The sequence below is a fragment of the Hetaerina americana genome, unplaced genomic scaffold (genome assembly GCF_022747635.1).
Source record: "Hetaerina americana unplaced genomic scaffold, ioHetAmer1.1.p SCAF_3, whole genome shotgun sequence".
Classification (NCBI taxonomy): Eukaryota; Metazoa; Arthropoda; class Insecta; order Odonata; family Calopterygidae; genus Hetaerina; species Hetaerina americana.
The window spans coordinates 67,049,926-67,065,683 of record NW_027286874.1 but is presented as its reverse complement, the minus strand read 5'-3'; the positions used below and the strand labels follow the sequence as shown (position 1 = coordinate 67,065,683).

At 39.6% G+C, this 15,758-nt stretch overlaps 1 protein-coding gene across 1 annotated transcript; it reads right to left on the bottom strand.

Annotated features, from left to right (window-relative positions):
* Positions 1-1,791: 1,791 nt before the first annotated feature.
* On the bottom strand, positions 1,792-3,218 carry LOC139690418 (uncharacterized). The gene is made up of 3 exons (XM_071587868.1): positions 3,144-3,218; positions 2,741-2,817; positions 1,792-2,647 (listed from the first exon to the last, which is right to left on the bottom strand). The coding sequence occupies exons 1-3, from the start codon at positions 3,216-3,218 to the stop codon at positions 1,792-1,794; spliced, it is 1,008 nt and encodes a 335-aa protein (XP_071443969.1).
* Positions 3,219-15,758: the final 12,540 nt, after the last annotated feature.

The window sequence follows — 15,758 nt, the reverse complement described above, 5'->3', positions numbered from 1 at the left end:
ATATGCTATCTGAACGATGAACAATATATGTATATTGCTTTCGAATTTATTTATTTTCGAAAAATGAAATCCCGTTAAACTATTTTCTTCTCTGAAGGTTTCCATGGAATCGCTGGGAGTCGACATGAGTTCGGGGAAGGCTTTCAAGGGATAGTGAACCATAGAACTTCCTTTTTACCCCATAGAACTTTCTACGAATGCCATCAGGTAAGACAATTATTTTCTCTGAATCATGCGTAAAATTATGTGGTGCAGTGTACATTTTTGTGGTCTATTGACTTTCAGCGGCTTTTACCTTAGGCCTCTACCAACCCATCATTCGGATAACACTATCTGCTGTAAAGTGAGGCAGTTATAGTGCAGATCATTAAGGAAAGGTCGTAAAGTTTGCATTATTTTTATTAAAATTTCCAGATATTTTTAATAACATTGAAGAACGCTTGCAAAAGATAATGAAAATGTACATTATGATGAAATTGACAGGTGACAATGGGAGGAAATGGGCAAAAAAGACTAGCATTTTCACTCGATGTACAGCGCCAAAACACTTTCGCCCGTTCCTGAAATGTAAAGCCATAATTCATCATTAGGAAAATGTCTCGAAATCGGACATGCATTAAGAAATTGGATTATTTGATCGTTCGATTTTTTTACGATTCTGATTTCGCTCTTTTAAAATTTTCCGATTTAAAGTAAATCTAGACAGATAGCAACGCCATTTGGATGGGATTAAGAAAATGGTGATAAAATCGGGAATCATTGGCAGTAAAATTAACTTTTTATAAATACTCTTAAAAACCTTTTGACACAGGTGAGCATAAAAATAGACCACGAATTCTAAAATAAGTCTTAGGGTGCTCGTAGAGAAAGATTAATACCATGAAAGGGTTTATTGTATCTGGCTTCAATTGGTGGAATTTTTAATGTTAAATAAGCTCAAAATTCTCTTAGTTTTCCACAGTAATTTAATTTTTTTATGGCCTGAGTTTCAGGTTTTACACGATTAATAGTACCGTGGAAAATCCAAGTGAGTATTGCGATAATTTACTATTAAAAGAAAATGTTTGTGCGAGAAGGCTTTTCTCATTGTGAGTCGGTTGGTCCATAGGGATTCAGAATTCTGAACGAGAATCATATCGTTATACTTAATTTATATGGGAGGACGATCAGTTTATTTTATCAATACATTTTTAGTTTAATAGTTATATTGATAATAGAATTAAATATTTTTGCAATGAAATTATCGATTCTTACATGTTAATTATGAGAGCTCTAACATTAGGATCATATTTTGGTTTGGACCGTAAACACTTCATAAAATTGTTTTATTAAACGATTTACAAAATTGAGATTTTTTATGAGATCAGTGCCAATATGTGGCTGTTGAATGAATACTTCATGTAAGCATCTTTAGTCAGGATATGATGATGATTATCCTGTTTCTCCGCACCCAAGACGGTCGCGTCACAAGAAAGCAAAGCAATTCCAGCCGATTTAATTATTAAAAAACATGTTATAATAACGATGCCTAGCCTCAAAATTACATTGTACTTTACAGTTTTGCATTCGGATTCAAGATTTCCGTAGCACTTATAGTGATAGACAACATTTTCTGAGAGGATACTTCACCATAAGTGCAGAACGTAATATCTATTCAAAGTAGGCTAAGTGCCCGGATGATGCCATCCAACCGTTTAAATTCTGAATACACACATTTAAGAGTCTAACGGAAATCTTTGTTCAGTTTTGTCCCCTCACCTAAGTGGCCCTCTTGGAGGATCAGGTACTGTTTCAGTAGTGGTGAACGTCCACCTCGTGTTGTCCGTGTTCTCCCTCGTGCTCGTCGTTCACCTTCTTGTGGCTCTGCTTCAAGTAATGGTGGGTTTGGTGGCCTCCAGTGGTGTACGTGTGATGGTGCGCCCATCCGTGTCCTCCGTGATCATCGTGATCTATACCGTGCTCGTCGTGACCCGATCCGTGACCATGTTCATCATGACCGTGACCATGTTCTTCAACGGCATAGCCATGTCCATCATGAGCTCCGTGACCTCCGCCGTGACCTCCCCCGTGACCTCCCCCGTGACCTCCCCCGTGACCTCCCCCGTGACCTCCCCCGTGACCTCCCCCGTGACCTCCCCCATGTCCGCCACCGTGACCCCCTACATGATGACTCACGACATGATGACTCATGCCGTGATGACCCATGCCGTGATGACCCCCACCATGATGACCCCCACCATGACCCCCACCATGGTGTGCCCCGCCGTGGTGTGCCCCGCCGTGGTGTGCCCCGCCGTGGTGGGCCCCGCCGTGGTGGGCCCCTCCCTGATGGCTTCCTCCGAAACCCTTAGCGTGGCTACCGTGAACGTGAACTACCGTTATCCCGTGACCACCGTGACCTCCTCCATAACCGTGTCCTCCCCCATGGCCTCCCCCATGACCTTTACCATGACCTCCCCCATGGCCTCCCTCATGACCTTTACCATGGCCTCCCCCATGGCCTCCGTGACCTCCTCCGTGATCTCCTCCATGGCCACCTCCGTGACCACCGTGACCATGTCCTCCATGATGGTGATGTATGTGATGCACAATAGTATGAGTATGGGTGTGTTTCTTAACGTGGTACGGAACGTAGAATATGAATTTCCTGGAATGAAAAAATGGTGTGACGTGGGTTGATCCATCCTCCCGAAAATCTTAGCACCGGATTCAATGACTTTTATGGCATTCCCCTACTCACTTGTGCTTACCCCCTCCGCCTCCCCCTCCGCCGTTACTCAGTTTTGCAACTGCAACCACGAGCAGGAGTACTGCCAGCTGTTGAGAGAACAGATACACACTTTACTCCCACGGGAAAAAAAGGAACTCGCGTTTCGGCCTGGGTAAACCGTATTTAGAAAGCTTAGCTCTTAAAGATCTGAAATAAACAATTGTTTTACTCAATGCTTGATATTTTTTTTATATGATGATTCGGGTTGACGATTGGTAATTGATCTACATTGAATTAGAATAGATTTCGGAGGAGTAAAATGCTTGTATTATTCATCATATTGCGAGCATATGAAAAGAACGATCGGCCTCGTTGAGAATCAGCACACCTAGTTCCGCACGCACTTGGAAGATTACCTATGCCAAGTCCTTACCAGACAGAGCACCCCGCTGGGAGTGGTCTGTAAAACCAGCATTTCAATGTGAATACCCTTGAGAACTCTGACCATTTAGGGTTCAGGAAAATCTTAGAACTTTTGGGGGGATCAGATTTGCGGGTTATGAGAGTGTTACTCTTCGCCGGAGCTATCGAGAAGATCAAATTGTGCCGCGCCTGGGCCGATGCTCCCCTATGTGTTGTACTAAATGGGTATGAGATAGCAATGCCACATCGGTGACAGGTACAAGGAGTGAACGTGAAAATCAAAGTTAAAATCTAAGGCACTTGAAATTTTTCGAAAAGGAAAAATCTTAGAAATTCAAAGAAATTACGGGGGATGCCGTGACAGTAACTTTAAACAGATTCATCCGCTAATACGCATTGCAACACAATAATTTCAAATTGAAAAAAGCATTCACCTTCACCGTGATCCTTTTCAAGGGGGATGAATTTTACATTGTGAAAGTATTACATTAAAACTATTACAGTTGACAATCATTATCTTTTCATGGAAATGCGATTGGCCATGGGTTGATATCTTATGGCAAAATGCAAATTGTACTATGATCCTCCCGTTTTGAAATGATGAGTTTTACGGCTGAGAATACTGTTACGGCACTTATAAATAAATGTTGTCAGTGACAATCATCCTCAATACAAATAAATAAATGTAAGTATTGCTTTAGTGTTAAGCGTACTTCACTTCAGCGCCTAAGTCTCATCTCCAGACACTTACATGTAGTGCGCACCTGAAGAGTATGGCAAGACGCCCTATTTATGAAGACTGGGAAAAAAACAGTTGTTTTGGTTAATCTGTTTCATCCAACTATCTCTACACGATGGATTTAGATAAGTTACTAGAAAAAAATATCGTTTTATTGAAAAATAAAAACGCAAATTTACTATTTACTTTAACGCCTTTTTTTGGAAAAATGTGTTTACTTTTCATGATAGAGTAATCATTAATCTTCAGTGTGGCTGACATAAGAAATGATAACTTTCCTTCTAACTAATCCTACGGTGAACCTGTGAATCGAATTTGAAAATTATACAGTTTCCAAGGATCTAATAAATTACACAGTTTAAAAAATAATTTTTATCCGTCATATTTAAAAAATATTTATATCAGTCAGAAACATTATGCTCATTTTCCTCACATCAATATTTTTGCCATTTAAGGCAGAAATTTAAATACTATGGCGGACCACTACCTACAGTACGTGATAACGCGTAGCCCGGTCCAATAAGCTTAGCTGATCAATCCGATTTTTACTTCACACCCTGCTGTCTGTCCGGGCATCCAACCGAGACCAAAGATTATGGTTTAATGCGAAATTTGTGCAGTGAGTTTCCGTTACTGGCCTGTTCATCTCAAAAGGTATATTGTAGTTAGCTGATGCATTGACATATTTAATTCCATCCTCATGAGTAGATGTGTCATCTTGGGCTGTTTTACTTTGTTTTGAACTTAAAGTTATAATGACCTGTTTGGACTAAAATACCACTTGTGTTTTTCTGAAAGAGGAGACGTAGATAATAACCACGCCTGTCAGCCAAACCCGACAAATATAATTCACATGCAAAGCAAGGTGAGCCGAAACACATAAATGTTATCGGTTTGTATTGACAGACGATTTAATGAGTGATTTCCCTAAATTTCTTGCTTTCCTCCCGCTTCACCCTAGATGAGATCCTTTCCACGGACCTTTGGATATGTGTTCCTATTCAAATAAATTTTTGAACTGAAAAGCCAGAATATTGCTGCCTGCGCAGTTTCTCTGACGCTTAATGACCTCCTGCTCGTTCGCAGTACGATATTTTGTCGGAATAATTTTCTCCACCATTAATATGCAAAACGTATTGAAGATGACAGTTGATTCCGAGGATCATGAGCGAAGTAAATCAATAGCAGTGATTTCGTTTCACTCTTTGCTCTTATCGATGGTCTTTTCTTTCCGAGAATGTCAGTTTCCACAGCAGAAGGGAGAAATTTTAACTACTTCAATTAGGAGAAATCGGACCCATATCTCAGAAATTATGCATCCTCCATAAGAGAGGGAGAGTATAATAACTGGACATGAAATATCTATATAGATCTGATGGTAAATCGGCAATGGCTGGCACCAGCTGCTTCGATGACCAATTTACACTTCCCCGTCAGTAAACGACGTTATTCGAAGCTACGGGAGACGGCGAGCCACTCTTTAACTCCATCCACAGGACGCACAATGTGACGTCGATATCCAATCCTTAAAGTAGCCACGGGATGTTATCACTCACCGCCCTTCCGATCCCCATCATCCTCGGGATGTCACAGGTCCTCGGAGAGACCAACAAAGCGAATGACAGATCCCACGGGCCGTCCACTACCTTTTATAGGGTTGTCGACACTGGCGCAATATTCAGCACTATGGATGACGCTTTGTTGGTCTTTTCACTATCGGGTTTTTTTTGCCACCTTCCCGCCTGCCGCCTTTCTTCCTTCCACAGTAGCCCTCCACAGGCTTCCCAAGTTTTTAAGTCCTTCCGAGGGAACGCATTGCGGTCCTAGGGGAAACGGAGCCTTTCCTAGGGTTGGACGGCGGATGGTGGTGGTGGAGAGGGGGATGATGGAAAAAGTCGATCCGTGGGGATTTTTAACATCGTTGTTTTTATTTCGCCTTCTCCAACCAATCCCCATCCACGCTCGTCCCCCGTTGCACAGCATGGGGAAGCCGTCCTGGCACAACCGAGGTTCACCATCAGGCCTCCCTCTCCTCTCGACTCCAACCACGCCCCCGTTCTCTCATTGTTCTCGCCGAATTCCTTCGGGAAGGGGTAAGAGAGGAGAGTTTACCTGTGTTTGGCCACAACTTGTGTCCGGTGGTTGGAGGAGGGGGCTGGGGAAGGGGAGGGTTGGGATTCGGGGCGACGGAGGCGGGAGATGGGTTGGGAATTGACACGGACCAGTGGACCCGATCGCTTTGAGGCCATCAAATAGGGGATTCGTTTGAAGGGATGGGGCCGTGGGGAGGCTGAGGAGGTAGGGCGTGGGGGAGTGGGTGGAGCAGTGTTGTGAGGTGGAAAGAGAAATTAGCCGTGGGGAGAGTCGCGAAGAAGATCCGGCGGCGAGGGCAGAGGAGTGTGACACGGGACGGCATTCCCTGGATATTCTGAATGATCGTTTTCGATCTGTTACGTAAACCCGTCCCTTGATGGGAACATCTGGTCGTTATGACTGACAAATAATAGACTCGGAAAATTTGCCGTTTTTCAGGAAAAATAACATCGTGTTCCGGAAGTCGAGAGAATGATCCTACTTTTGCTCAGAATGTAAGGTACTCGGCAAATTGAAGAGGTAGATATATGGTGCGCGATTTCAATTAATTAATATTTTTAATTATCAGATCTAATATTAATATCATAGTCACAGCTCAGAAGGTACCAACCACTTATATGAAGGAATTGGGTGCAATATATTCTGAATTTTGTCATTTAGATAGGCAGTTGGAGATTCTCTTTAAAACAAGCAACCAATGAGAATATGTATTGTATGAATATGTATTGTATTGTATGAATAACCACTCTTTAGCTAGTATTAAACTTTAATCAGGGAAAAAATATGATTTCAGTTGTATACATTTTTAAAACTTTTCTATAATTGTAGTGTAAATTAAAATTCCCCATTTTGAAACGTTAGGTATTGGCAATGGAAATATTATATTATGATATTTTTGGTACATTTTTATTCGTGTGACATTCAAATTATGAGAACCATTTATACAGCTGCACAAAGAACATACTTCGAAATTTATAAACTATGAATTTAAGCTCAAATATTGGCAATTGTCGAGTATAGTTTAGAGTTAGTTTAGTTAGTTAGTTAGTTTAGAGTTGAATTCCAGATGGACGGCAGTATTTAACCTGGATTCAATCCCGTAAATGAGTTTCTTCATTTACATCATGCATCTTCTTCCATATTAACCCCCCTTGTCGATTTGCAAGATCAAAATTAATCATGCTTCATTACCTGTGAGGCAATTAAAATTTCGACTCACGAGTAAAAGGTTCCTCCTTGTCACTAGCCCTCTATAGCAACATGTTTCCCTGCAAGCTACCATCAAATCACCCCCTGTCACACTACAGTAGTTTGCCAGGGGGTGATTCCGATTCAGGCTTGAAAATTAATGCTGCTTTTTAGTTACCATTAGAAAAGTTTAATATCTTTAATTATTGAAATTATTTCACAACAGATCTTATTACTTGCGCTTCGGTGTCAAAGTTTAAAATTCTCGGCTATTCATGAGAGACGAGCTTCTTTTAAGCGGAAGAATAACATAAGAGTTAGGTAAAATAACCACCAAGTCATTTAGTATTACACAATTTTTTTATTTGGGCATTCTTTACAGATGTTCTCATCCCTTAGCGCCTGTGAAAAATGTAGCATTTTACCCTTTTGATTCCTCAGTTGTCGTCTCTACTTTTATTTTTAGTAACCATCGCACAGTATTGCAACAGCGCTAATTCTTAAAAACATTATTGGGAAATAGGCCTGTTTCTAATTTATGGAAGATATTTCATCCGTAATTCAACCTTCCGTCCATGTATGATTCCCAAACTAATTCCTCTAGCAATATAGATACCCTACAAAGGGTTAAATGGAAGAAGGGACCTTATGGTCTCAATTTCGCCCGAATAAAGACGTTTATCTATTTAAGTTATCATAGCGTTTTATGCATTCAGCTCCTCTTCGCTACACACGATCTATTTCGGCAATCAAACTGACCCCATATATGAAGAGTATATTCAAAATGAAGCCTAATCTAATGAAAGATAGCATCGCTCATTTACCATATTGTTAAATTTCTCCAATATTCTGCAGGCTTGTTCGTATATCTCCCGTTTCATGCAGTTCGGCCTTCAAGGGTTGTTGGAAACTTCCTTATATTTCCAGAGACCATATTCTCATCTGATGATTCCAATAGAACTCAGATGGTCTGTTCAAAAACGCATCTATCTTTTAACCATAGTTAAAGTTGTATTTCTATTTGAATCTTTCTCTCCTCCCATAATGTGTAGATGAACACTTAAATGCTAAGGGACGTACTCGTAATAGATGGTGAACATCCACTGGATGCACAGCTACATCGGCCACCCTAAGGCTGGGCAGAGGAAGAAAATATCTACTTCGGTCGTGATCAAAGATGAAGGCATACCTATTCGTACTCGTCGCTGTTTCAAAACGTCTTCATTCGACCTCAGTCAAGTTTTTTTTCAAATTCGTTCGCTCTAATGCGAAAGTCATCTCAAAAGTTTTTTCCTTGCGAAACCCATGCATTTCCTTTTTTCTCGAATCCAGCAAACAGCTTAGACACATGACTAGTGACAACTCTTCTGCCACAGTTGTATATAAACTGAAGAGTTCATTCCTACCATGAAAAGCTCGCCCTGATATGTATGCGCTTACTAATCTTTTGTTAAAAATCTGCCCCATTTGTAAACACATCGTAATTTACAAGTGGGGTAGAGAGATCTTCCTTCCAAGAACTTCTTTTACTGTCTAAGGGGATTTAATGTGCGGAATTTTTACGAACAATTCTCACTAAGATTGTGGATTAGAATGAAAAATAATGTAATCGACTACATGCGTAAGAATGGGTTTTTTTATTTTTGTTTAAAAATCGTTTCCGTCAAAGAAAATAGAAGGGTGTGTGATCGCGGGAAGAGCATCGACTACTGAACGGAGGTAATGGGTTCAAATCACTGGTTATGCCTTTGGACAGCCTCCACGAAAAATCTAAATGTCGCTGTTTCAGTGGAAATGGAGTAGCGACACAGGGAAAGGCACTGATCACTTTATACTGATTGTATGTATTCCATATACCTTAAGCTGTAATTCAGGGAGTGTTCTACCCTCACTTATCATAGTGTACCCTCGAATGGATTACTGTGTAGTTAGTAAATTAAGTTTGAAAATGCCACTCAGAAAACTTTTTCCATAGATTACAATTCTGCGAGTACATTTATAATTAAAATGTTACAGTCGGGCATTAAAATTGAATATTATGAATGGATCTTAATATGACGTAACAAATAGTAGGCATAACCTCAGCGAGATTTATTCGTAAAAATAACAATAATGAAAAACTTATCGTAGAAAACTTTCATCCGAAAGTGACTGTAGACCTTGCGGTTTTGCACAATTAGTAAGCAGCACCTCAATATCGGAACAAATGTTTCATCAGAACACCTTAATCCATCCTTTTGTACATTAAAGCAATGATCCATTAATTTTTCCAATCCAATCCTTACATTTAATTTCCTTGCAAAATGTCAGTTCACTGTGCAAGTTCATCCTAGGTACGAATTATTCTGACGGCTCTTTTGAGCCTTACCAAACGTGGATATTGACTGTTGCCCGCCAATTACTTCTGAACCTCAGTTTTCATAGGTACCACGGCCCTGCAAATGTCTCGAATTTCAACCATCTTATAAGCTTCATATCAATCAATAAAAATAGAAAATCTAAGGTTTCTTTTTGAAATACCCAGATACCTCTTAGGTCAAACCAAGCAGTCTTTTATTGATAATCAAGGTTAACAGGAAATGAAAACGATACTAAGTGCGATTTGATAATTATTCATCTACATTGCCATTTGCTTTCTTTGGAATATTTTTCAGCTGCCTTAACAATTTCAATGAATGCACTGATAATTATAGAAGTTATCTCTTTTGATTTTAAAGTATTTATTCAAACCTTATGACGCCCATGAGATCTTTTCTATTTTCTTTCAATGCAGCAGCTCTTTTTTCTGTTTCGTGGAGAATTGTTTTGCCTTTACCAACAGTGCCATCGTTATTTTCACCTTTTCATCGTTTTCTTCGTCTACGCACGAAGCAAGATGACTTACTCGTTTAGAACTTACAGATTTACCATTGTCTTGTGCCTTATCGAAAGCTATTCTTGCTGCAGATGAATTTCAACGTCAACTTAGGATCGTTTTATAACTTAATTTAAATAATTGCTAACCATTCTTAAAATGTTTTCATCAATAAAATACCGGTAACATTTTTCATTACGAAAAACCTCTTAAAAGCTTTCTATAAAAGTAAGCACATCTTTGTCCCCATAGTGGATGCGCAGTTAATAATGAAATTCAACCCTTGCGTGATAAAATCTGGAATGTGCTCCGTGAATTGTGAAAAGACGCTCGGGTTGATGCCAGTGGTTTCATTCCTCTCACAAGAGAACAACTTGCACATTCTGCATAACGCTCCCTTTATGACGTAGGAGTAAGTCATCCACGGATATTTAAAAATCAGGTCACAAGAATATATCTCTCATAAATCTTTGTTATGTTGCTCGTGGAATTTTCAGTGCCATAGTACGGACTAACTTCTCCTTAAATATCTCTGTAATGACAATAACCTTATTCGTCTTTTGAAGGCATAACCTATTGTGTGACGGAAGGCTCCGTCGGTCCGTGTGGCACTCACTGCCAGCGTCTTTGCAAATGGAAACGATTCTTAAGATGATATCGTTGTCGAAGTAATGATCTTATTATTTCCTGGATGGGAAAATTACATCACCAGCGTCAGTAAGACCTTCCACTTCACTTAAGGGTTAGACCCTAGTCGATCTGTTTAAGATCCCATATCTGTCAGTCTGCTTTCGGTCATACGATTTGAATTTAACCTCATCCTCTTCCTGAGTATTCTTCTAGCTTGTCATTTAAGGATTGAATTTTTTTCTTTCCTCATGTATTAATTTTCTTTTCTGTGGGCGAAAGGACAATCCTGGGCATATCTCAGGAATTTCTTCTGCTTTAGATTTCTTTGTTTTTCTTTTAACCGAGGGTTTTTATCTTTCGCTTGATTGAAGTTGGAACAGCCACTGTTTTCCTGTTTCATGCAAGTGTCTTTTCTAGTTTTGCCCATTAGGGTTCTATTAATTAATACACAGAACATTACAGTACAATTGGTTTATAAATATAAACTATGATGGTTTGATATCAAACTTAATATCTTATTAGATATTTTAGTTAATATTTATAGATGATAGATATCCGTGATGATTAATTTTTTTTAGGATTCTATCACCAAAAAATACCTTTATTGTTCTTATAGAGTTTATACCTTCAAATGCTTTGGTTTTTAATTTTGTGGAAGAGATGTTCAAGCCAAATTTTTATAAAATATAATGAAATATATATATCGCTATTTGTAACTGTGATTTTGTTTTTTTTATGATTACTTTACTATTCACATAAAGTAGGGAATTGAGATGCATATTTTTCTGGTGTAATATTTCTGGGTCAAATTCAGATTTTTCTTGCACGAAAAATGTGTGTGTAAATATAATTCCTAATAAAGGGGAAGAATTATTTCAAATATTTGAAAAGAACATTTTCAGATATTTAGGTTTATATGGTAATATTAAAACCTAATACACGGTAGCTCACATTAATACAATTGATTATACTTTGAACTTTTTTTCGAGGACCAGATTTTTGATCCACCTTTGTCAATTGTGAAACGAGCTTCTTGCCAAAATTAGAAATCTAAAATTTTCTCCGTCTCCATTAAACCGCGAAACTTGCAATTTTTAGTAGGTGAATACATATTTTGTAACCTTATTGAAAAAATAGGGAAATGAAGTATCAAGTTTCAGAAAAAATACCCTTTCTTATAATCCATTAGGAGTTATATTTACGTCACTAAACTGGACAAGAAATCAAAGAAAAATAATTTTTTTCCGTCTTGGAAATTCTTCTACACATATGGTTTAGGTAATAATATATTCGTTCAAAGGCAATTAGTAGTCCAAACCGTAACCAGGGTGATGTCTCCCCGATGCTTTACTGATGCTCTGCAGACTTCGAGGGCTTCTTCACCCAAAGAACAAACTTCAGAAAACACAAAGTTTGTCTTAGTGCGTTGATGTAAGAGTGACTCTGGCACCAATTTCATGCACAAAGTGGCGCCATTCATTTCGTTTAATGAAATAAAGGTCACCGTTGAAGACCTCACTTGCTCTGATAGCGTCTGCGACTAGGCTTTCGTGCTACAAATTGGTTTGATTAGAATCCAGTATGTTTGAGCAAGTGGGGCAGTATCGCATGATAAATAAACAATGCAAAACGTTGCTCACAAACTTCAACTTACTAATTCAATTTTAATTTTATTTTGGAAAAATAGCAAATAAGCCATTCAGTATTTTTAAGCTATTATTACTAGCCTTTCATCTTATTGAATTGACAATTATTATGTGTGCATCTACTTTAATGCAAATTGAAATTAATATTGCATATACCATAATCCTACTTAGAGATAAAAAGTTTAGAACCCTCCCCATAGAATGCGATCTTTGTGCTGCGTAGTTTGAGGTCCTTGAATGTGATATACAGTATGAATGTGAATGTGATATATGATTGTAAATATAAGTCTAGTGTAAACCAAAACTAGGCAAATGTTGAAATTAAGAAAACTTATCTTAAAATATACGTAAGGAGTTTTCCTCGTATGAATGCAAAGAAAAAGAGGATATTTGAAAGAAGGAATTCCATTTGAATTATGGTCCTACCGATGAATACTGTAAATCAAATGGATTTTTAACCAGGAAGTGCTCAAAAGTTTGAAAGGGAAGAGATGCTTGTGGGAATATATCGTGAGCATAGGAATACAGTTTATGACACATTTACCCCAAAGACAATACTAGGGGAACTAACTACTTCATTGGAAAAGATCGAGGAGAATAGCTAGACTGCAATGAATAGAATAGATCACGAAATGTATGAGGAGCAGAAACAATGAAGAACTGAAAAGGAAGGTGAAGAAACGTGAAGACTGGAGAACGTCTACCAACAAAGCTGCTGTCAACCATTCTACTTATGATTTTCCACCAGAGGGAAAGAACGCAAGTGAACGCAAGTCACAATTTCATTTATATCCAAATTAAATTGCAACAAACACAATGAGAAGCATTAAATTTCGAAAGGCAGAAACTGTGAATCATCATCAAAAGATCAGGGCGGTGTGGGAGAATAAACTTCGATAATTATATGAGTTTAGATTCAGGGAAGATAAGGAAACACGTGTCACCGCAGAAGTAACAGAGAGAATAGTAGATGTAGGAAAGAAATAGGAATATATTCAGGATGTTTTCGTTTATTCCTAATTTTTTTTAGGTCGTTTGGGTTAATAGAGAGGGCGAAGCCAATAAAAGTATTGAATGAAGTAGGGATGAGCTGGAGGCGTCATATTGAAACCTTTAAAAAACTCAGTCTTTCGTATAATTTGATGTACAATTAAAAAAAGCGGATGTAGAAACATAATACTCAAGATATACAGAAGGTAGTTCCGTGATAAGCTCTGCTATAACAACTTCGGCATAATAAAAGAAGCATGATGACTGTATGAGAGTAACGAGAGGGAGCGGAATGGCATACAGACGTACAAGTAATTGTGTGCGAAAAAAACCGTAGTTGGCCATTCAGCTGAGGGATTCCACCTATGCTTTAGCCAATATATTGAATAATACAGGATAAGGATGATAGGTTTGAGTATGCTTCTATTTATCCTGTTTATCAATTATTTGTGTATGGATAAACCATAAAAAGTTAAAGAAATCATTTATCCAATTAGGTTTAAGTTAAACAAGTAGGGAAAACAAAACAGCTTCCGTTCCTGAGCGGCACTTCATGCCAAAATATGTATATCTACATGATAGCCAGTTCAGGAGGAGAATATGAGAGTCGACAAAAGAAGTATTGATGATTAAAAAGTCATAAATGACCGGAATTCTTAGCTGTTAATAGGGCTAGGGTAAAGGCAGGTAGGGTTTGTTGTATGTTCATGTGGTACTGGAATTTCGCCTTCCTACTTTTCTAATTGTACGTTATTGGATAAATTTCCTACTGCATCCTAAGGTGCCATTATTTGTTAGGTGATAGAATATACATTTGCATGCGTGTAGAATGAAAGGATTTTCATTCCATACTCATGCAAATCCCGTGCGGCGGCTTGCGGGGTATTATGCAAATCTAGATGAAAGGCTAAATAGTATATTCAAGAAAAGATAGGTGTGTTAAATGACAGGTTTGGGGAAGAAAGAGTGGGGAGAGGAATTCTGAATCGTGGTAGAAGACCGTGTAACATATGGGAGACGGAAAGGAAGGCCGCGAAGATGTAAACCTAATTATTTGGTGGGTGCTGTGAGGATTTTAACAAGAAAGAGACAATTTAAAGGATGATCTTCTGTGAATTGGCACACTGTATTAAATGAGAATGCATTGGAATGTTAACGAGATGGGCAGATGGACGAGAGAAAACATCCAGAGACAGCTAGCTGCCTGTTCTGGCGGAACTATTCCAAATGGAGTCAAGTCTCCTAGACCTTATAGCTTTTGCCACCGCTTACTCTTGGTTTTTCTCAGAACTGTAACGAAAAGACATTCAACCGCCGGGATGTTTGGAGAGCGTAAAAAAGTGATGCACTCCCCTCAATTGGGTAGGCACCTTCCATAAGGAAAGATCTACATCTGCAAAATACCTCGCAAGCTGCCGCGAGGGCGTGTGGCGGGAGGTATTAGGTCACCACCCGTAAACTAGAATAAAACTACATGCAAAACCATATCATGTTACCTCTAAACAAATATTAGTTTGTTCATGCACCTGATGGATCTTGATCAGACGAAAGGAAGTACTTATGTACATGCAACAATACGTAATAACAGGATACGTATATTCAAATCATGTTGTTATCGTTATTCATTTGTTCACTATCGGAAACTCTATGTTTCTTATATTTCGAGACACTAAAGTTAACGTAGCACGATTCGTGGTTCAAAGACAATTCATCAGGGCTTGGAAGGAAACCCAATGATCACGAACTATGCCTGAGAGAAAATAACGTCATGGTTGGAGTTGTTGATGAGGTGGAAAAAAAAAGGACGGTGGGGTGGACCGTCGCACCCCTGGTGTATTAAGATGGGAGACAGAAACAGAGAGACGGGAAAAGTTATTCGAAACAATGCAGGTGTGCACCATCGTCCGCCAATTGCTTTCCTTTTTCTGCCTTTCTCACCCTCCCTGCGTCCGCCCACGGGCGAATTTCTTGGAAGTCGGGCGTCAACGGTGGCGAGAGAGCAGGAGGAGAGCTGGCGGCAGTGGCGGCGCGGCAGAGTCGGAGTGTGTGGGGGGTGGGGGTTGAGAACGGAAATCACAGGAGCGGCACAAAAGCGACAGCAGCGGAGGCGTAGGCATCCGGGAGTGGGCGTGGTGGACGAGTGTGGTGCTTGGTCTTTTTTGCACCCCTTATTCAGCGGGAAAGGGGTGAAAGAGGGACGAGAAGGGACACGTTGTTCTGGCGATCTGAAGGAGGGAAGCGGCTGGGGGAAGGGTGGACATATTTGAAGCGAGAAGAGCGATGCGAAGCGGTGGGGAGAAAAAAGTGCGAGCGACCGCGCGCGCGCGCGCGGGACCGACCACGACCACGCCGCTCCCCTTCTCTTTTCCAGGTGGAGGGAAGAGAAGAGGGAGGGACGAAGATCGACTTTCCCGCGCCGATCGGCCTCCAGTGCCGAGGCAAGAGGATCGTATCGTATATCCCTACGGAGAGATTTTAAGTGTA

Coding starts and splice junctions, on each gene's coding strand:
- LOC139690418 (XM_071587868.1), bottom strand. CDS start 3,218: ATGGTCAGAGTTCTCAAGGGTATTCACATTGAAATGCTGGTTTTACAG. Junction 2,818..3,143: donor CCAGCGGGGTGCTCTGTCTG/GTAAGGACTTGG, acceptor TTCTCTCAACAG/CTGGCAGTACTCCTGCTCGT. Junction 2,648..2,740: donor GGCGGAGGGGGTAAGCACAA/GTGAGTAGGGGA, acceptor TTTTCATTCCAG/GAAATTCATATTCTACGTTC.